This window comes from Ovis aries, chromosome 2 (genome assembly GCF_016772045.2).
Source record: "Ovis aries strain OAR_USU_Benz2616 breed Rambouillet chromosome 2, ARS-UI_Ramb_v3.0, whole genome shotgun sequence".
In the NCBI taxonomy this organism is placed as follows: domain Eukaryota; kingdom Metazoa; phylum Chordata; class Mammalia; order Artiodactyla; family Bovidae; genus Ovis; species Ovis aries.
The window spans coordinates 193,364,479-193,386,470 of record NC_056055.1 but is presented as its reverse complement, the minus strand read 5'-3'; the positions used below and the strand labels follow the sequence as shown (position 1 = coordinate 193,386,470).

At 40.3% G+C, this 21,992-nt stretch overlaps 1 protein-coding gene across 6 annotated transcripts in view; it reads left to right on the top strand.

The window, feature by feature from the left end:
- Window positions 1–13,600: 13,600 nt before the first annotated feature.
- Window positions 13,601–21,992, top strand: part of STAT4 (signal transducer and activator of transcription 4) — a 104,592-nt gene continuing 96,200 nt past the window's right edge. For 3 of the 6 annotated variants that reach the window (XM_042244003.1, XM_042244004.1, XM_042244002.1), the window contains exons 1-3: window positions 13,601–13,844; window positions 16,231–16,359; window positions 17,617–17,761. In XM_042244003.1, coding sequence (XP_042099937.1) covers window positions 13,834–13,844; window positions 16,231–16,359; window positions 17,617–17,761 — 285 coding nt within the window. In that variant the 5' untranslated portion in view covers window positions 13,601–13,833. Of the gene's footprint in view, window positions 13,845–14,993; window positions 15,017–16,230; window positions 16,360–17,616; window positions 17,762–21,992 lie in introns of those variants that run through there. The other 3 variants (XM_012140801.4, XM_060410139.1, XM_042244005.2) reach the window with 3 other exon arrangements.

The window sequence follows — 21,992 nt, the reverse complement described above, 5'->3', positions numbered from 1 at the left end:
ACTGTTGCAACTTGACTGGGAAGTTCTGATTCACTGTTTTGATTACTGTAGCTTTGTCATATCATCTGAAGTCTAGAAGGTTTATGCCTCCAGCTTTGTTCTTTTTTTCCAGGCTTTAGCAGCAATTCTTTTTTTTTTTTTTTTTTTGGTTCCATATAAATTTTAGGATTATCTATTCTAGTTTGGTAAAAAATGTCATGCATAATTTGGTAGGGATCACATTAATGGATACATTTTTTGAATTATACAAACTATCAAAGTTCAAACAAAAGAAAATATTGGGTTGGCCAAAACTCTCCTTCAGTTTTTTCAGTAAGAATGAAAGACATAGTTTTCATTTTCACCAATAACTTTGCTGAATGAGGTATTAACCATTTTGTTCCCTGACCTTCTGCCATTTTTCAGGCAACTTCATAATTCCATTTCTCCAAGCTTTTTATCTTTTTAATCAAAGAACTCTTTCAGGTGCCTTTTACAGTCTTTCAGGGAATTGAAAATTTTTTTCCATTAAGGGAATTTTGTAAAGACTGAAATAAATGGATGTCCAAAGGTGAAATGTATGGTAAGTATGGCAGATGAATTAGAACTTCCCAGACAAACTGCAACAATTTCCCCCTGGTCATCAAAGAAACGTGTGGTCTTCTGCCATCCTGATGGAAGATGATACATTTTCTGTTGACTAATTTTGGATGCTTTTCATTGAGTGCTGCCTTTAGTTGGTCTGATTGATTTGCTTCAAAATGGGGGTCAATGGAAAGTTTTGAGCAGTAGAGTCTAATGACCCATGTCTAATGATCTGTATCAAGTTATTTTTTGTCTCTGTTGTCAACTCCTCCATCCCCCCAGACTTCATGAATGATCAGTATGGTTTTTGTTGCAGTGGTATTGAAGGAAATGAAAAGAGTATTTGAGGCAAGTTTTATGCCATGTTTTGTTCTCTCGCTCATTCTTTCCCCATTTCCAGCTTCTTTTACCTTCCTGTATCTTCCTCTTTCTTTCCTCTCTTTTCTTATTTTTCTCTCCTATCTATTCCATTGTCCCAATTTCTATTTATGTCTGTAAGTGGTGTCCTTTAGCTGTTTTCCTTCTTTCTATCACCCCAAACAGTGTAACCAAACTCTTTTCCTAAGTAAAGATTATTCTCTCCCTAAAATATGTGAGAAAATAAGAAAGAAAGAAATTGAAAGATCACTTCTTCTCTTCAACCTGGTATTCAAATAGAATTAATGCACATCAAATTGCAGTCTTGAAATTGGAAGACACTTCTTGAAAAGAAGACTAAGACAAACCTAGACAGGATATTAAAAAGGAAAGACTTCACTTTGTCAACGAAGGTCCATATAGTCAAAGCTATGGTCTTTCTTTTGTACAGATGTAAGAGTTAGATCTTTTCCTATTTGGAACCAGTTTGTTGTTCCATGTCCAGTTTGAACGGTTGCCTCCTGACCTGCATACAGGTTTCTCAACAGTTAGAACTGGACATAGAACAACAGACTGGTTCCAAATAAGAAAAGGAGTACGTCAAGGCTGTATATTGTCACCCTGCTTATTTAACTTCTATGCAGAGTACATCATGAGAAACGCTGGGCTGGAAGAAGCACAGGCTGGAATCAAGATTGCTGAGAGAAACATCAATAACCTCAGATATGCAGATGACACCACCCTCATGGCAGAAAGTGAAGAAGAACTAAAGAGCCTCTTGATGAAAGTGAAAGAAGAGAGTGAAAAAGTTGGCTTAAAGCTCAACATTCAGAAAACGAAGATCATGGCATCTGCTTCCATCACTTCATGGCAAATAGATAGGGAAACAGTGGAAACAGTGTCAGACTATTTTTCTGGGCTCCAAAATCACTGCAGATGGTGACTGCAGCCATGAAATTAAAAGACACTTACTCCTTGGAAGAAAAGTTATGACCAACATAGATAGCATATTGAAAAACAGAGACATTGCTTTGCCAACAAAGGTCCATCTAGTCAAGGCAATGGTTTTTCCATTGGTCATGTATGGATGTGAGAGTTGGACTGTTAAGAAGGCTGAGCACTGAAGAACCAATGTTTTTGAACTGTGGTGTTGGAGAAGACTCTTGAGAGTCCCTTGGACCGCAAGGAGATCCAACCAGTCCATTCTGAAGGAGATCAGCCCTGGGATTTCTTTGGAAGGAATGAGGCTAAAGCTGAAACTCCAGTACTTTGGCCACCTCATGTGAAGAGTTGACTTACTGGAAAAGACTCTGATGCTGGGAGGGACTGGGTGCAGGATGAGAAGGGGCAACAGAGGATGAGATGGCTGGATGGCATCACTGACTCGATGGATGTGAGTCTGAGTGAACTCCGGGAGTTGGTGATGGACAGGGAGGCCTGGTGTACTGCAATTCATGGGGTCGCAAAGAGTCGGACATGACTGAGCAACTGAACTGAACTGAACTGAACTGAAGAGTTAGACCATAAAGAAGGCTGAGCACTGAAGAACTGACGCTTTCAAGCTGTGGTACTGGATAAGATTCTTGAGAGTCCCTGGGACAGCAACGGGATCAAGCCAGTCAATCCTAAGGAACATCAACCCTGAATACTCACTGGAAGGACTGATGCTGAAGCTCCAATTCTTTGGCCACCTGATGTGAAGAGCTGAGTCACTGGAAAAGATCCTGATGCTGGGAAAGATTGAAGGCAAAAGGAGAAGAAGGTGGCAGAGGATGAGATGGTTGGATGGCATCACTGATTCAATGGACATGAACTTGGACAGACTCTGGGAGATGGTGAGGGACAAGGAAGCCTGGTGTGCTGCGGTCCATGGGGTCACAAAGAGTCAGACATGACCTGTGACTGAACAACAACAACAACATAACTGCTAATAAATGTATGAACTTGAGATGCTATAATAATCAAGTGTCGAGTCAACCTTGGTGGGGATAAAGGGACTTGAGAAGGAAAGTCACTAGAAAGAGCCATTTTCAGAGCAGACTTTGATGATGGTGTCCTTCATCAGCTCTTCTTCTGTTCAGTAAACATGCCTGCTCTGTTCTAGGCACTGAGCTGAACACTGAAACACAAAGAAAACTAACATTTAGTCCTGACTAAATAAATATTTAGTCCTAAATATTCAGTCCAGAGAGAGAATCGCAAATGAAAAATACACAAAATAAAATGAGGTGGTTAAGGGCTATTTAACCATCCACATAAGCAGAATTTTTGGGGAAAAGTCTACAACTCAAATATCCCAGCCTGCTGTCAGACTTCATTGTCTCATTTGTGGCTCAATAAAAACACTCACCTCATGTACAGTATAAATAAGATGCTATAGAAGCATGTAATTTGCTAAATGTTTTGGAACACTGTTGGTACTGTGCCTACCATCGTGATACATCAAGGACTTTTAAATGCATGGCTAATTGTCCATATGCTCCATAGGAAGGCTGGAGAATCAGAGGATATGCATCATCTCTAACCAACAGACTATGTAATGAGTATATTTTGGAATTTGTGTTTAGATCCTTAAATTTACCTCTTTCTTAACTCTCTGAGCAATTTATTGCTTTTATTATCAGAGCAGGTAAGGTTTTTTTTTTTTTTTTTTTTTTTTTGTAAAGCTGAATGGTTACAAGTGTTTCTGGAGTCAGACAGTCCGGTGTTTGAATCCTTAAACTGTCCCCTTATTATCTGATTAGGATTTACCAAATCCTCCAACCTCATTATCTCCTTATCTGTCACTTGATCATAAGAAAGATACTTAATCCTGGGGTGTGTTGTAAGGATTAGGTAAAACAATGCATGTAAAGTTCTCAGCCCTTGCCTGCCAAGGAGTTAGAGCTGAAAAAGTTGTTATTATTCAGTGGCTCAGTCATGTCAGACTCTTTGGTACCCCATGAACTGCAGCATGCCAGGCTTCCCCATCCTTCACTATCTCCACCAGCTTGCTTAAACTCAAGTTCATTGAGTCGGTGAGGCTATGCAATCATCTCATCCTCTGCTGTCCCGTTCTCTTTCTACCTTCTATATTTCCCATTCAGTTCAGTTTGGTTCAGTTCAGTCACTTCGTTGTGTCCGACTCTTTGCGACCCCATGAATCACAGCATGCCAGCCCTCCCTGTCCATCACCAATTCCCGGAGTTCACTCAGACTCACATCCATCAGGTCGGTGATGCCATCCAACCATCTCATCCTCTGTCGTCCCCTACTCCTCCTGCCCTCAATCCCTCCCAGCATCAGAGTCTTTTCCAATGAGTCAACTCTTTGCATGAGGTGGCCAAAGTACTGGAGTTTCAGCTTTAGCATCATTCCTTCCAAAGAACACCCAAGGCTGATCTCCTTCAGAATGGACTGGTCGGATCTCTTTGCAGTCCAAGGGACTCTCAAGAGTCTTCTCCAACACCAGAGTTCAAAAGCATCAATTCTTCAGCACTCAGCTTTCTTCATAGTCCAACTCTCACATCCATACATGACCACAGGAAACACCATTGCCTTGATTAGACAGACCTTTGTTGGCAAAGTAATATCTCTGCTTTTGAATATGCTATCTATGTTGGTCATAACTTTTCTTCCAAGGGATAAGTGTCTTTTAATTTCATGGCTGCAGTCTCCACCTGCAGTGATTTTGGAGGACAAAAAATAAAGTCTGACACAGTTTCCACTGTCTCCCCATCTATTGCCCATGAAGTGATGGGACCACATGCCATGATCTCCGTTTTCAGAATGTTGAGCTTTAAGCCAACTTTTTCACTCTCTTCTTTCACTTTCATCAAGAGGCTTTTTAGTTCCTCTTTACTTTCTGCCATAAGGGTGGTGTTATCTGCATATCTGAGGTTATTGATATTTCTCCCAGCAATCTTGATTCCAGCTTGTGCTTCTTCTAGCCCAGCACTTCTCATGATGTACTCTGCATAAGTTAAATAAGCAGGGTGTTAATATACAGCCTTGACGTACTCCTTTTCCTATTTGGAACCAGTATGTTGTTCCATATCCAGTTCTAACTGTTGCTTCCTGACCTGCAAATAGGTTTCTCAAGAGGCAGGTCAGGTGACCTGGTATTCCCATCTCTTTCAGAATTTTCCACAGTTTATTGTGGTCCACACAGTCAAAGGCTTTAGCATAGTCAATAAAGCAGAAACAGATGTTTTTCTGGAACTCTCTTTTCTGTTGCTTTTCGATGATCCAGCGGATGTTGGCAATTTGATCTCTGGTTCCTCTGCCTTTTCTAAAACCAGCTTGAACATCTGGAAGTTCACTGTTCACATATTGCTGAAGCCTGGCTAGGAGAATTTTGAGCATTAATTTACTAGTATGTGAGACGAGTGCAATTGTGTGGTAATTTGAGCATTCTTTGGCATTGGCTTTCTTTGGGATTGGAATGAAAACTGACCTTTTCCAGTCCTGTGGCCGCTGCTGCATTTTCCAAGTTTGTTGGCATATTGAGTGCAGCACTTTCACAGCATCACCTTCAGGATTTGAAATAGCTCAACTGGAATTCCATCACCTCCACTAGCTTTGTTCATAGTGATGCTTTCTAAGGCCCACTTGACTTCACACTCCAGGATGTCTGGCTCTAGATGAGTGATCATACCATCGTGATTATCTGGGTCGTGAATATCTTTTTCATACTGTTCTTCCGTGTATTCTTGCCACCTCTTCTTAATATCTTTTGCTTCTGTTAGGTCATATCATTTCTGTCCTTTATTGAGCTGTTTCATTGCATGAAATGTTCCCTTGGTATCTCTAATTTTCTTGAAGAGATCTCTAGTCTTTCCCATTCTGTTGTTTGCCTCTGTTTCTTTGCATTGATTGCTGAGGAAGGCTTTCTTATCTCTCCTTGCTATTCTTTGGAACTCTGCATTCAGATGCTTATATCTTTCCTTTTCTCCATTGCATTTCGCTTCTCTTCTTTTCACAGCTATTTGTAAGGCCTCCCCAGACAGCCATTATTTCAATGAGTCGGTTCCTCGCAACAGGTGACCCAAAAAAAGTTCTACTGTAGGGTGGGGGGTGGGGGGTTTGGGAGGGTAAGGAGGTGGAAGGTGGGGTGGAGGCAGATTTATAATTTGCAATGCTTTAGAGGGGACAGTAGAGGGAGCACTGTCATTGGGAATTGGACTTAAGATAGGTAGTAAGGCCTTAGCTTACAAAGCCCTTAGGTTACAAAGCCCTTGGCTTACAAAGAATAGCAAGGAGAGATAAGAATGCCTACCTCAGTTTTTAGTGCAAAGAATTAGAGGAAAACAATAGAATGGGAAAGACTAGAGATCTCTTCAAGAAAATTAGAGATACCAAGGGAACATTTCATGCAATGAAACAGCTCAATAAAGGACAGAAATGGTATGGACCTCACAGAAGCAGAAGATATTAAGAAGAGGTGGCAAGAATACACAGAAGAATTGTACAAAATAGATCTTCATGACTCAGATAATCACAATGGTATGATCACTCACCTAGAGCCAGACATCCTGGAGTGTGAAGTCAAGTGGGCCTTAGGAAGCACCACTATGAACAAAGCTAGTAGAGGTGATGGAATTCCAATTGAGCTTTCAAATCCAAAAGATGATACTGTGAAAGTGCTGCACTCAATAAGCCAGCAAATTTGGAAAACTCGGCAGTGGCCACAGGACTGGAAAAGGTCAGTTTTCATTCCAATCCCAAAGAAAGCCAATGCCAAAGAATGCTCAAACTACCACACAATTGCACTCATCTCACATGCTAGTAAAGTAATGCTCAAAATTCTCCAAGCCAGGCTTCAGCAATATGTGAACTGTGAACTTCCAGATGTCCAAGCTGGTTTTAGAAAAGGCAGAGGAACAAGAGATCAAATTGCCAACATCCATTGGATAATCAAAAAAGCAAAAGAGTTCCAGAAAAACATCTGTTTCTGCTTTATTGACTATACTAAAGCCTTTGACTGTGTGGATCACAATAAACTGTGGAAAATTCTGAAAGAGATGGGAATACCAGGCCACCTGACCTGCCTCTTGAGAAATCTGTATGCAGGTTAAGAAGCAACAGTTAGAACTGGATATGGAACAACATACTGGTTCCAAATAGGAAAAGGAATACGTCAAAGCTGTATTGTCACCCTGCTTATTTAACTTATATGCAGAGTATATCATAAGAAACGTTGGGTTGGATGAAGCACAAGCTGGAATCAAGACTGCTGGGAGAAATATCAATAACTTCAGATATGCAGATGACACCACCCTTATGGCAGAAAGTGAAGAACTAAACAGCCTCTTGATGAAAGTGAAAGAGGAGAGTGAAAAAGTTGCTTAAAGCTCAACAATCAGAAAACAAAGATCATGGCAATCTAGTTCCATCATTTCATGGCAAATAGATGGAGAAACAGTTGAAACAGTGGCATACTTTACTTTTTTGGGCTCCAAAATCACTGCAGTTGGTGACTGCAGCCATGAAATTAAAAGACCCTTATTCCTTGGGAGAAAAGTTATGATCAACCTAAACAGCATCTTAAAGAATAGAGACATTACTTTGCCAACATAGGTCCAACCAGTCAAGGCTATGGTTTCTTCAGTAGTGTTGTATGGATGTGAGAGTTGGAGTATAAAGAAAGCTGAGCACTGAAGAATTGATGCTTTTGAACTCTGGTGTTGGAGAAGACTATTGAGAGTCCCTTGGACTGCAAGGAGATCCAACCAGTCCATCCTAAAGGAAATTAGTCCTGAATATTCATTGGAAAGACTGATGCTGAAGCTGAAACTCCGATACTTTGGCTACATGATAGGAAGAGCTGACTCATTTGAAAAGATCCTGATGCTGGGAAAGATTGAGGGCAGGAGGAGAAGGGGATGACAGAGAATGAGATGGTTGGATGGCATCACCAATGCGATGGACATGATTTTGAATAAACTGATGGACAGGGAAGCCCAGTGTGCTGCAGTCCATGGGGTCGCAAAGAGTCGGACACGACTGAGTGACTGAACTCAACTGAACTGGAACCCTTAGCACAAGGCATTCTCTGTTTTTTGATTGAGCTTGAGTGACCTACACAGATGAGCTGGTCAGACCCACACCAGACTGCCTTGTTCCGATAATCGTGTATACCACTCATTTGATACTAGCTACCTTGGAATCCAGTGTATCTTTCTCTGTGTATGTATTCTGTTGGTCCAATCAGCTCTAACCTACCCCTGTCCCCTTGGGACACACAAGAGAGGAAGCTTGGACAGAGAGGTAAGGTGCCACAACAAAAATCAAAATAAATGTTTATGTTCTTTGGAATTGCGGAGAAGGTGGAGGTGGCTTGTATCCTGTGGGGGGAAAGTGACACCCCTTCTCTTCCTGTCTCATGGCCTCCAAAGCAAACATGTCTCCTGAGTTTAGCGGAAAAAGTAGTCAAAAGAACGGACTGAATTCTCTCTGCCACCAACTTACAGATGTGAACCTGCTTACCTCACCTGACCTGTCTTCATCCCATCTCCATTTGAAATCCTGTCTGTACAACCAGGGGGAAGGGAAAATGGAGTTTATTAACCTAGTGACCTCCACAGTTTCTTCCAGTCTGGCTATGTTTATTACTCTATTCATGACAGCTACTGAGCATTTTTCCTTATCTCATTCCTGACATTAGACCTTTGAATCTTCTCAGCAATTTTGTATGGGCTATGATATTGCCATTTTTACGGGTAGCTTAGAACTCAGAGGTTAGGTAGCTAATCCAACTTTGTACTGCTAGAAAGTGGCAAAATGAGTACTAGAATCTATATTTCAGGAACTTTATAATCTGGTATTTCCATTTTAAGATGAGGCCAAAAAAAAAAAAAAAAAAAACCCACAGCAGTAGGGCTTATAAGAGGGCAGTTAGGGGACAATTTAAAGCGGAGAGAAATCTCTGAAGGTCTCTGGGTTTGGGAAACTTTATGGGGATTTCACTTTAGAATGCTTTTGTTGGATTTGCTTTGAATTGTTTTGGGGAAGGTTGGTTTGAAGTTGTCTGTTTTTGTTTTGTTTTACTTCTGACGAGGCGCTGATGAGGCCAAGACCAGCATAGGGTCAAGAAATTGGGAACCTAGCTTTTTAGATTTTATTCTAAGAAAGAGAAGCAAGGGGGATATAGAGATACCCTTTCCCAGAAGCCTGGCTTAGTTCATGAAATAGGAAAAGAACCAGAATTTAAGTGTATGTTTGAAACCAAGAGACTGTTCATTCGAGTGGAGATTCCCTCATGATCCATAACTCTGGGTAACTGACTACAGTAGACAGGAGATGGTGCATGGAGCAAGGATTCTGAAAGTGTTGTCTGAGGACCCCTGAGAGTAGTCCTCCAGGTCTTTTCAGGCTGTCCTCCAGGGTAGCACTATTTCATCATAATACTGGTTTGCCTTTTCACTTTGTTGACATCTACGCTGATTGCACCAAATCCATGATGGGTAATCTTGGTGCCTTAGAATGAACCAAGACTGTGGTGCCAAATTATCCTAGTATTCACTGCATTCTTCACCACCACACACTTCAGTTTTTATTCATTTATTTATTTATTGGCTGTGCTGGCTCTTTGTTGCTGCGCACAGGCTCTCTCTAGTTTTGGAGAGTGGGGGCTACTCTCTAGCTGTGCTGTGTAGCCTTCTCATTGTGGTGGCTTCTCTTGTTGTGGAGTACAGGCTCTAGTTGGTTGCAGCCTGAGGGCTCAGTAGTTGTGGTGCATGGGCTTTGTTGCTCTGTGGCATGTGGGATCTTCTTGGACCAGGGATCAAATCAGTGTCCCTTGTGTTGCAAGGAATATTCTTAACGACTGGACCACAGTGGAAGCCCCTAAAATTTTTTAAATGCCAGTTTGAGTTAAAAATTTTCAAAAGCAGGAAAACATATTATTTTATTTTATTTTATCTTTTTATATTTATTTTTTTAATTAAATTTTTATTTTTACCTTATTCTACTTTACAATAATGTATTGGTTTTGCCATACATTGACATGAATCCACCACAGGTGTACATGCGTTCCCAAAATCTCAGATCTTGAATCCATGCCTCTTTAATATTCTGTGTGATGAAATGGGACATACACATACTAATATACAATGGTCACTTCAGAGAAAAGCAATTATGTGATTCTTTAAGTTGTCCACCCACTGTCCTGGCCGTTTTTACTTGAAAAAAAAATGATTGAGTATGGCTATGAAGACTTGGATATTTGGAAGACATTTTCCTGAAAACAAAGTGAGCTATCACTTCAAGAAAAACAGTTGGCAATATCTGTTGCCATTAACAAAACAGAAGCTTTTAAGCAAGTTTGGAAAACTTGTATCTGTCATCATGAACTCAACAGCTTTCTTATACTTAAAATGGGGCTTCCCTGTGGCTCAGCAGTGAAGAATCTGCCTGCCAATGCAGGAGACACGGGTTTGATCCCTGGGTCAAGGAGATCCCTTGGAGAAGAAAATGGCAACCTACCCCAGTAGTCTCGCCTGAGAAATCCCATAGACAGAGCAGGCTGGTGGGCTACAGTCCTTGGTGTTGAAAAGAGTCAGACCCTACTTAGCGACTAAACAACAATACTTAAAATAGCTTTCTAAAGAGATCAGTGGTGATGTTAACTACCGTGATTTTCTGTTATTGTATGATGAAATGTGTCAGCATTTGGAAGAGTTGTGTAATTCAGTGAACCAATATTTTCCAAACTGAACAATGTGTGATATTACAAAAAACAGGGTAAACCAATGGATTTTAATGTAACAGTATATGTAAAGTTTGCTGATATGGCTTCACATTCCACAATACAGCTAACTCTTAAGGAATTACCACTTGTTGAGTTTTGGTGTGGTACCAAAGAAGAATACCAACATTATCTGAAAAAGCTATTAAAATGTTCTTCCCTTTTCTAGTTACATATCTATGTGAGTCCAGATTGTCTTCAGATACTTTAAGCAAAACAATATTTTGCAATAAAGTAAATGTAGAAGAGGCTGTCTTTTCTCAAATAAGACATTTAAGAGATTTTTAAAAACGTAAATCAACGCCAATCTTCTATTTTGCCTGTCTGTTGGAAAATATGCTTGTTTTCCCTTTTAAAATGTTTAGCACATAATGGGCTTATGACTATAATTTTAAGTGAATAGATGTTTTGACTTTTTTTCAGAGTTAATTTTGAGTACAATAATTAAAAATAAATACAGAATAGAAATACACAAAAATTCTTTGGGGTTGTCAACAATTTTTTTAAGTGTATAAAGGTGTCTTGAGACCAAACAGTTGGAATACTGCTGGGAGTATCCCAAGGTGAGGTTTTTAAAAGAAGGGAACAAACTCTCAGCTTTCTATAGCAGTCACTCAATAGTTGACTATACTGATGATAAAGACCCACAAAACCAATGTGACTAATGTAAGGCAGGAAGTGAAAAGTGTTAAATGAGTGGGGTAGTTCTACACTGTCTAATATGGTAACCACTAGCCACATGTGGCTCTTAAGCACTTGAAATGTGGAGACTCCTAACTAAATGGCAAGTACACACCAGACTTGGATTTCGTATGAAGTAAGGAATATTGTCTCTCAGTCTTTTTTCTTTACATTTTAAAAATTGAAGTACAGTTGATTTACAATGTTGTGTTAGTTCCTGGTACACAGTGAAGTGAATCAGTTTTGTATATAATATACATATATATGATATTAAATATAGTTCGCTGTGCTATATAGTGGGATCTTTTGTTTATGGAATGCTGTCTCTCATTAATAACTTTTTATACTGATTATATGTTGAAATGTTAATATTCTATATGTATTGGGTTATTTACAGTATTAAAAGTAATTTAATTGTTGCTTTTTCCTTTTTTAATGTGGCTACTAGAAAAGTGAACATATGTTGCTTGCATTTTATTTCTCTTGAACAGTATTAGTTTGGACATGATCAGAATTCAGTCAGGGAAAAATTGCTTAAAGGGTTGGAGTCATCAGTGAAATCTTTACTGAGAAGGAGAGGATTTCAGTGAGTAGACAAGTTGGGGAAGAAACTACAGCTGAAGGGAGCATCAGTACTGAAATATGAGAGGATAATCTAGAGAGCAGAGGAGACTGATCTACATCAGATCATGGGTTCTTGGGGTGGGCCAGAAGGGTGGGGGAGAGAAGTTTCTGAAAGAGGTTAGGACCAAGTTGAACAGAACTTTGAGTGCCAAGAATTTGGACTTTTTCCTATAGGCAGTGTCTGTGTCCCCAGAAGGAAACCAGGCTTTGTCCCATGGCTGCTGGAACAGCCCAGATGAGGCACTTTCTTCAGGTGGAGACAGAGCAGCATAAGCTCCTGGAAACCACCCAGTGAGCAAGCAGCCAGGACCAGCTCTACCTGACGAATTTAGATAATGACTTTGAATTTAGATGTCTGACTTTGGGGTTGATTGACTTGTTCTTTGTAGGTGAGGGAGAGGGGTGGTAAATTTAATCACATGATGATGTCTCCTGAAAGAGGAGGAGAATCCTCTGTGATGCTGGTTAGCCCACGCTGTGAAGCAAGGCCTTTGACCTTGGCAGATCTCTCCAGGCATGTACATAAACAGATTGAGTCCTTCTGTTCTTTCTACCTCCTTTAGTCCGTCATCCGTTTTTGTTTTTGTGTCTATTTTCCTGAACTTTTGTAGAACTCTTACGGCATGTCAGGGGATGTTAACATCTGGCTCAGAGATGAAAAGAAAACAGCACTCAGGAGGTAGTTGAACCCTCCAGATTCTTATCCAGTCTTCACAGGTAAATCAATGAGTAACTCGGGTCACCTCTTTGGGCCCCGTGTCTCTTCAGATAGAAAAGAGGAGTCAGAGCCAGAGGAGGCCAAGGCTCCCTCCAGCTCTGGGGTTCTAGAACCAGTCCACCTCACAAAGGGAGAAACACATCCCCCTGCAACCAGGCCTAGCTACTGGGTAGGGGAGGATGATTCTGGGCTGGTAAGGGCAGGTGTCCACCTGCGCAGGAGCTGGTCCCAGCCGCTGGGTGAGGTTGTCTTGCTGGTGAGCAGACCCTGTTAGAATCCGCGCACAGTGAAGTCTTCCATTGGCTGTTTTCATCCTGGCGACCCACCCCTTTCATTCCAGGGGATGGCTCCCGCCGTGGTGAGTGGAGTCTGTAGGGAGGAAGCCGGGAAGCCTGGAATTTAGGTCGGGGCAAGTAAGTCTGCGCTTCCCTGATGGTTCAGCCGGTAAAGAATCTGCTGGCAATGAGGGAGACCTGGGATCGATCCCTGGGTTGGGACGATCCCCTGGAAGAGGGCATGGCAACCCACTCCAGTATTCTTGCCTCGAGAATCCTCCTGGCCGGCTACAGTCCATGGATGGGATCGCAAAGAGTAGGACACGACTGAGCGACTAAGCGCGGCACAAGTAAGTCTGCAGGGGCTCTCAGTCTGGGGAAACCGGAAGAGAAAGAGCGTGTGGCCCCCACCCACCCCCTTCTTCTGACACCCTCGGGCCACAGGGAGTGGCTGGAGTGATTGATGGGGATGAGGAGAGGGCGCCCCGCGTGGTGGCTTCAACCTGTTTCTGCTCTTCAGCGTTTCTAGAATAGGCAGTGGGTGGGAACGACCCTAGTAAAGTACAGGAGGTTCTAACACTGACGCACAGGAAAGCCTCAAGTAGGAGGAGAAATGCAAATCCTCTCTGACGAAGGAGTCAGCGGCTAAGTCCTAGGGGGCCGTGCAGGGCGATTCCGACCGTGGACTTGAGCACCGCCTGGGACGCGGGCAGAGGGAGCCAGGTAAGGAGGCAGACCGCACCTTGGCGTGGCTTCTCTGGAGGAGGGCGGGCCAGGACGTGGTTCTGCAGGACGATGCCGAAGTTTTGCCGGGCCCGTGCTGTGTTGACAGTTACTTCACGGTCCTAGCTAAGGAAGAGTAGTTTCAGAAACAAGCGGTCGACTCCATGATTCAAAGGTGCGCGGTGGCGCGGGTCTCTCCAGGCACTCTGCCCCGGAGACCGTAAACTTGGGTGGCTGCGGCCGCTGTGGCTGCAGCGGGGGTGGGTCCGCGCCGAGTGTGGTCCCCGCTTCACTTTCTTAGCCAGCTGCTCTTAACTCTCATGCCTGGCATTAGATTGCTTGCCTGGGTTTCAGCCAGAAGCTCGCAACTGAGGTAGCCAGTGATTGAGGCTTTGATAAGAGCAGTGATGTTTTAGGACAAGTCGCCCCCTTTTCACAGAACCCCAAAGCGGCAGCGTTAGCCCCCAGGCCGTGGGACAAAACGCCCATTTATCAGGCTTCTTCTAGGGCCAGGCATTCAAAGAGACTAGGCAGGCCCTCAGTCGTCAAAAGAAATGCTCGGTAGTTTTCTTGGGATGGGAAGAATTAGCCCTTAGAGAGTGAAGGTGTTTTTAGGCCCTTTAAAGGCGTTACTAGAGGCTGCAACAGAAAAGAGTGTCCTGAGTCTATAAACCTGTCTTTCCCCCGTTCAGCCTTGTGTTCAGCTCTCTGAAGGGTGGACTCAGATACTAGGAGTGATCTAACTTTAGGACGGGTTCAGTCCAGTTAATTCTTAGTTAGAAAATAGATTTTCATCCAGATCATAGCAGAGATTGAACAATAGTAGCAGTTACAATTGTAATGCTATTCTCAGCACCTGTTCTTTTGTCATTCACTAGAATAAACTGATAGAGCAGAGCCATGGGGATAGTAGCATGGCAACAAATGTGTATACACCCAGCATCAGGAAAGACAACCATGTGTAGTGTCAGGAGACCTCAGGTTGTTCCTTAGGAGCTGTGTGTCTTGGGCAAGAGTCATTTTGCCTATGTGTCCCTCGGATTTTTTTTTTTTTTTTCATTTTAAATCCAGAATAACACTAGCCACCTGTGCCAATTACAGCATCCAGAGACCCACTCATTCTTCTCTTAATGAGTACTTACTGAGCACTTTCGCCTAGGATTATATGTATAAATATAAAGTGATAGGAAAGTGAAAAAAATTTTCCAGTCACTTTCTTTTAGCAAAACATTGGCATTAATCTTTTTTAAATACAAAAGGTGCTCCTGAAATGGTTCCCTTTGAAACCTGAGAAATTTCTCATCATAATGTTCTGTAAGCAAAAGGAAATCTTAATATACCTACAAGGTAAGTTGAAACACCATTGTGATTGATCACATAAATGGTTTCTTTGTTTGATCTAGAATTAGTGACAAAACAATAAAAAATTTGACTTTGGGAAGAATAAAATACTGTAATTTCAAGGAGAGATGTCATATTCATTTCCTTGAGTTAAGAAATACGTCTAAAACTTCTAAACTGGACAGAATGGGGTTATGTTGGGGAAACACAGACTTTTGTTTTATGACACACTGCCAACTACGTATCAAGTGGTTTCTTCTTCAGTATGTTGAGGGTTTAACCACTGTCAGATACACATCAGAGACGGATTAAAAGGAGGCTTTAAAAGCTTTGCCCAGCAATAGTTGATCATTCCAGAGAGAAATGAAAATATTAAGCCCACAGGAAACTCTTTATATAGGTAAGACTGAGACTAGAAGTCTAGGAATATGACTGACTCTAGAAGCCAGACAGATCTGAAATAAAAAGGGGATTGGACAGTTTTATATAAAAGAAGCTTTTATTGGGCAGTCCTCACATCAAGTGTCCCTGGTGGCTCACATGGTGAAGAATCCACCTGAAATGCAGGAGACCCGTGTTTGGTTCCTGGTTTGGGAAGATCCCCCGGAGAAGGGAATGGCAACATACTCCAGTATTCCTGCCTGGAGAATTCCATGGACAGAAGAGAATGGTGGTCTACAGTCTATGGAGTCGCAAAGAGTTGGAAAGGCTGAGCGACTGGTGCTGCAGCACATATAAAGCCTTAAGAGAATCTTAGGAGATATAGTTTAGTTTGTTGCTTGTCTTCAGGTTGCTCAAAGTCGAATTAATAGTGAGAGGGAGCACAGACTAGGGAAGGAGATTGTTGAGAATACACATCTGTGTAGACAGATGTGAGGGGTTTTGAGGGGGAATGAAAGCTTTCTAGAGAAGGTGGATCAGACGTTTCTTTTAGAGCAAAGAAAAGTATGGCTTGGGGTAGAGGAAGAATCCTTTTTCCTTCCTTAGGAATGCCTTAGGAAAAAGCTCAGAACTGCATTATGTTTGGACTGAAAACATTTTCTTGTTTCTGTTTTCTTTGAGTGATTATAAAATAAATTTTTTTCTCCAGTTATTTAATGGATAACATTGTTTTTGTCCAAAATCCAAAAAAAAAAAGAAAAAAAAAAGGAAAAGAAAACATGTACCATAGTTGTTAATTAACATTATTTTTAAGTTCTATTTTTTCCTCTTCTTTATAGCATGTCTCAGTGGAATCAAGTCCAACAGTTAGAAATAAAATTTTTGGAGCAAGTTGATCAATTCTATGATGACAACTTTCCTATGGAAATTCGGCATCTGTTGGCCCAGTGGATTGAAAATCAGGACTGGTAGGATCAAACGTTATTGTGTTTTCCCTAGAGGACTTACACATGGACTTACTCTATGGTCCACTTTTAACTCAGTAGATACATTCTTTTCAGGTAAAGAACTTTCTTTGAGGCTTTGGAAAGCTTCCTTAAGGGAGAAGAATCATTGTCCTTCCTGGTTTCATCCATTGTAGATTAAAACTTTATGGTTCTAGTGCTTTGTTTTTTATAAGCCAACCCCCAGTGATTTTCTAAGTATTAAAAAGCCAAGAAGTTAGTCTATTGTTTATATCAATTCTCCATCATAGACTCAATCAAATAAACATTTTTTCTTAATATGTTTTACAAACATTTTTGGAAGCTCCATTCATCTTGTACAATTAATTTTTTATTTGCTTTTGTCTTCTTAAAATTTTTCCTGTAATAAAATATGCATAACATAAAATTTACCATTTTAACATTTGTTAGGTGTTCAGCTTAGTGGCCTTAAGCATACTTACATTGTTGTGCATCCATCACCACAATCCATCTCCAGAATGTTTTCATCTTGAAACTGTGTACTCATTACATGATAACCCCTCATTCTTTCCACCCCAGCCCCTGGCAACCACTGTTTTCTGTCTCTTAATTTAAGTAGCCTAGGTACTTCATAAAAGTGTAGTCATAAGTGTAGTATACTACATTTTATGTAGTATATTCTTTCAAGGTTCATTCATACAGCATATATCAGAATTTCCTTCCTTTTTAAGATTGAATAATATTTTGCTGTATGCATAGACTACATTTCTATATTCATCCTTCAATGAACATTTGAGTGATTTCTTCTTTCAGCTATTGTGAATAAAGCTGATTTAAATGTTGATGTACAAATTATCTACTCAAGTCTTTGCTTCAGTTCTTTTGAGTATCTGCCCAGAAGTGGAATTGTATGTAATTTTATCTTTATAATTTGAGGAATCTCCATACTGTTTTCTACACTGGCTGTACAGTTTTCCACTGCCATTGGCAATATACAAGGAGGTTCCAGTTTCACATCCTCACCAAAACTTATCTTGTGTTTTCAATAATAGCCATCCAAACAGGTATGAAGTGGTTTGATTTGCATTTCCTTAATGATTAGTGATGTTGAATATACTGTCATGTGTATACAACTTAATTTTTAAAACCATTAAATGCTTATCACTGTGGGATATATTTATCACTTTTCAATGATTATGGTAAAAAGTAGGCATTTTTATAAGTTGTTTCCCGCTGTGTAATGACATTTTTGCTTTTTAGGGAGGCAGCATCTAACAATGAAACCATGGCAACGATTCTTCTTCAAAACTTGTTAATACAACTGGATGAACAGTTAGGCCGTGTTTCCAAAGAGAAAAACCTACTTTTAATACACAATCTGAAAAGAATTAGGAAAGTCCTTCAGGTGAGAATGTATTCTACTTTTTCAAAATATTTGTCTTTATAAGTCTTAAATTCAATTTTTAAAAATGTAGTCTTATTGTATTTCTGTATCAGATTTAAAAGGGAAAAAGCTGAGTTCTCTTACGACTTTACATTTTGTGCTCAATTTTATTTCATTACCCAACATTTGATTTTTACCAACTTTTGAATCTTAAGATGCCCACAAAGGGAAGAGTATGATTTGCATGTGACTGTTTACTAGTTATGATCAAATTGATGAGAGTCTGGGACAGGGATCTGAAAGATGTTCATTTCACAGCTGTCCCTCAAAACCTTTCTTGTCTTTGTCTTGTGTGTAAAAATCAGAGTTGGTATTGTTCTCATTCATAGGTGGAGGCATTATGGTCATATGTCTTCTTCCAGATTTGTTTCAAACTCCACCTTCAAAAGCATTCTTTGGTGTCCTGTAGCTTCCCATTCCAAAAGTTCATCCAAGCTTCCCTTTTCAAAAGTTCATTCCGAAAGTTCACCAAGGTGTTCCCATAACAACTGCAACTCATCTGTACTGTAGCATTTAGTGTATTCTACATTAGTGTTACTTCTGTATTTCTTCTCCCTCAAATCGTGGGTTACTTAAGGCAAGAACTTTAACATTCAGTTTTGAATTCCCAGTGACCACCACAAAGCTGGACATATGGTAGATGTGTAATATTCATTGATTAAACAGGTGAATGAATAAGTGAAACAAGGATCTAAAGAATTAAGAGCAGGCTATCATTGACCTAAATGCAGAGATGCTAATGAAGCAAACTCTGAACATGAACTGCTCTAATATTTACAAAGTGCCTATACAACCTATTAGAGAACATGAAATGTACATGTACCATTTCTTAGTGATACATCTTTAGAACCTCAAACTTACAATGAATGCATTTTTAGAAGACTTTTCCTAGACTATAATAGAAATGTTCTTTATATTACTAACCTCTGTGAGAGGGAAATAGATATTAATTTTTTATTGTTGTTTGGATTGCTGTTTTTTAAGTTGTTAATGTTTTATTGTTGTTAGGGTTGGATTTTTTTTTCATTGTCCTTTTACTGTTATCTTTGCCTTTGTAATCCCCTACAAATTTGCAAGAGACTTGGGTAGGAAATGAACTAGTTGCCAGCAAAACAGAGTTTTTCACAGTGTAAAGCAAACTATCTCTTCCAGGGATAAGACATTTAATCTCGGCTTCATTGTTCTAATCAATGGACCTAAAACAGGGGTTTGGCATACCGGTACCCACAAGTCAAATGTGGCTGTTGCCTGTGCATTTGAGGTCCATGACTAAGAATGATTTTTGCATTTTTAGGTGTTTAAAAATTAAAAGTAAAATGAATAAGTTTGTGACATGGAAATTTTAGGAAATTCAAATTTCTATATCTTAGTGGAGTGTAGCTTACTTAATTAGCTATGCATTGACTCTGGCTGTCTTTGCACTGCACTGGCACAGTTGAGCGGTTGTGACAAAGACTGTATGGACCCACAGCCTGAATTAAAAATGTGTGCTTGTGTATATGTGTGTGTGTCTGTATTAAACATACTTATCTGGCCCTTTATAGGAAAGTTTACTGACCCTTGGTCTTTGCTAGAGGGACATAGATGGATAAAATGGGTGATTCGTGGTCTTTGGAAATTCTGAGTCTCAAAATTTGACCTTAGGCAAGTCACTTAATTTTTCTAAATTCTTATATCTTTTCGTGTAAATGAGGATAATTATTTGAGATTATAAGAAAAACTGGAGCTTTTATTCTGGTAAAAAAAAAAAAAAAAAGGCTTTCAATAATGGACCTTGTTGTTGATAGAGAAAAACAGCAAGATCTTCTTAGTGTTATTCAAGAGTAAGTGTCCAACCCATCATTTTTCTGAGTGGGGATAAGATTGTGAGGGAGCCCAAGAACCCGCGGTAATTCCCAGTCACATTTCAGCTCAAGCACAAACGTCTCTGCTTATGTCACAGACCTGGCAGCATCTTGTCTCTATTCACCTTTTCAATAAACTGCCCCAAGCTCCTCCACATTCCTGCCCTAGAAACCAGAGGTCTACTCCTTGTTCCTGAGCACAGCAAGCTCACTCGTGAATGACTCTGAGCCTTTGTCCGTGACAATCTGGTGGCCAGGAATGCTCTGCCATCTCTCTTCCTCCAGCCCAGCTCCCAGTCATTCCTAGAGGACCTGTGAAGGCCCCAGGGCAGCAAGGGAACCTTCATCTATACCGCTTTTCCTCATTCCCCATGGAGCATGGGCCATAAGATAACCAGCCTCTCATCTGTGGGGGATGTATCCAAGAAGGTCACACGCTCTTTGAAAGTAAAAATCTGAGCTCATTTTGTGACCTTCCTCTTCCCTCCAGTACCCAGTGTGGTACTGGAAACAAACTAGAAACTCCAAAAATAGTTTGGCTGGTTAGGGTATTTTGAATGGACAAAACCACTTGCTCTTCTTTTGTCTTATAAACTATACTTATTGATATTTGTATTAATTCAAAACAGTAGAAAATAGTGATAAAGAACATCACCAATTAAGACAAATGTTTTTGGCAAAGCAAGATCCCCTCTCCCAAAACGAAGGAAAAAAAAGAAAAGCCTGCTGCTGAAAGAATATTGACACTATGTTTATTTGGTTTGAACATTTTCATCCTATGGGATTTTAAATGCAATCTATTTTAACTTTCATAGCATAAAAGATCAAACAACATGGTCCCAGGGGAACTAAGCAGGTGTAAGGTAAATTTATTTTAGCTGTTGTCAGAGCAACTGAGGTCTCCAGTTTCAATATTTTAATTTACTATTTATATCCCACCTACTTGTGAAAAAAATTGGAATGGCTTGTTATAGAATACAAATTAAACAAAACCACCGAACCAAGAGTCAAGGCAATCTCTGAGTTAGAGGCAGTGAACACTGGTGCCCAGGTTACCTTAGTCCTTTTAAGGGGAGCCAGCCTCAGATCAAGATCAGGAGGTGGGACTGTATTGGGTTGAATCCTGGTTCTATGATTTGCTTGCTATGTGGCCCAGGGCAAAATGATCACATTCTCTGGCCTCAGTTTCCTCAGCAGTATGAGTGGAATCACAGTGGTATTGACCCCACGAGGATGTTAGGAGCATTCAAAAATTGTAGAACATGTGGTAAGGACTGTGCTAGGATTTTATAAAGCTAAATATCTGGCCCAGATATTTCAAGAATGCTTCACTCTGTTCTTGGGGCTTATTTTTTAAACTGATAGAATTTCTTTTTTAGAGCAGTTTTAGGTTTAAGGAAAATTGAATAGAAAGTAGAATTCTGTATATGCTCTCTCTCCACCTGCCTCTCCCTACTTTCTCTTATTATCCGGCAATTTTTTGTATTTTGTTTCAGTTGATGAATCTATTGTAGTACATTGTTACCAAAGTCCAAGATTGCATTAGCATTTACTCTCTGTGGTGTACAATTCTGGAGGTTTTGGCAAGTGCATGATGTGTTGGATCCGCTGTTTCAGTTTCGCTGCCCTAAAGATTTCCTCTGCTCCACCAATTTATTCCTCCCTCCCTCCCCATGCCAAAGATCCTGGCAATCACTAATCTTTTTACTCTATAGTTCCACCTTTTTCAGAATGTCATATAGTTGAAGTCATACAGTATGTAGACTTTTCAGATTGACTTTCCTCACTTATTAATATGTTTTAAGTTTCCTCTGTGGCTTTTTGTAGCTTGGTAGCTTTTTAAAAATCGCTGAATGATAATTCCTTTTTATGGAGGTTCTACAGTGTGTTTATATGTGTTGGGGAATTATAAACAAAACTCATATTAATATTTATGTGCAGGTTTTTGTGCGTTGAGTTTTTAACATATTTTTAGCACCTTGGAATTTTATTACTGGATCTTTGTTCTTCGATTTTCAGTAGAAAATCTCTTTCGTTTATTCATCTTCCTGTCTGAGTCTTAGTGTGTTCTGGATGTTATAACAAAATACAGTTGATTGAGTAAATTTTATATAAAAGACATTTATTTTTCACAGTTCTGGACAGGAAGCCCAAGATCAAGGTGCTGGCATGTTCACTGTCTGATTCAGCTTTAGTGTAACCTCACAGGGAAGCTCTCTAGGTTCTGTCTTAAAAGAATGCTAATCCCATTTAAGAGAGCTCTGCCCTTACAGTCTAATCATTTATCAGAGGCTCTGCCTCCAAATACCATCACTTTAGGGGGTAGAGTTACAGCATATGAACTGGGG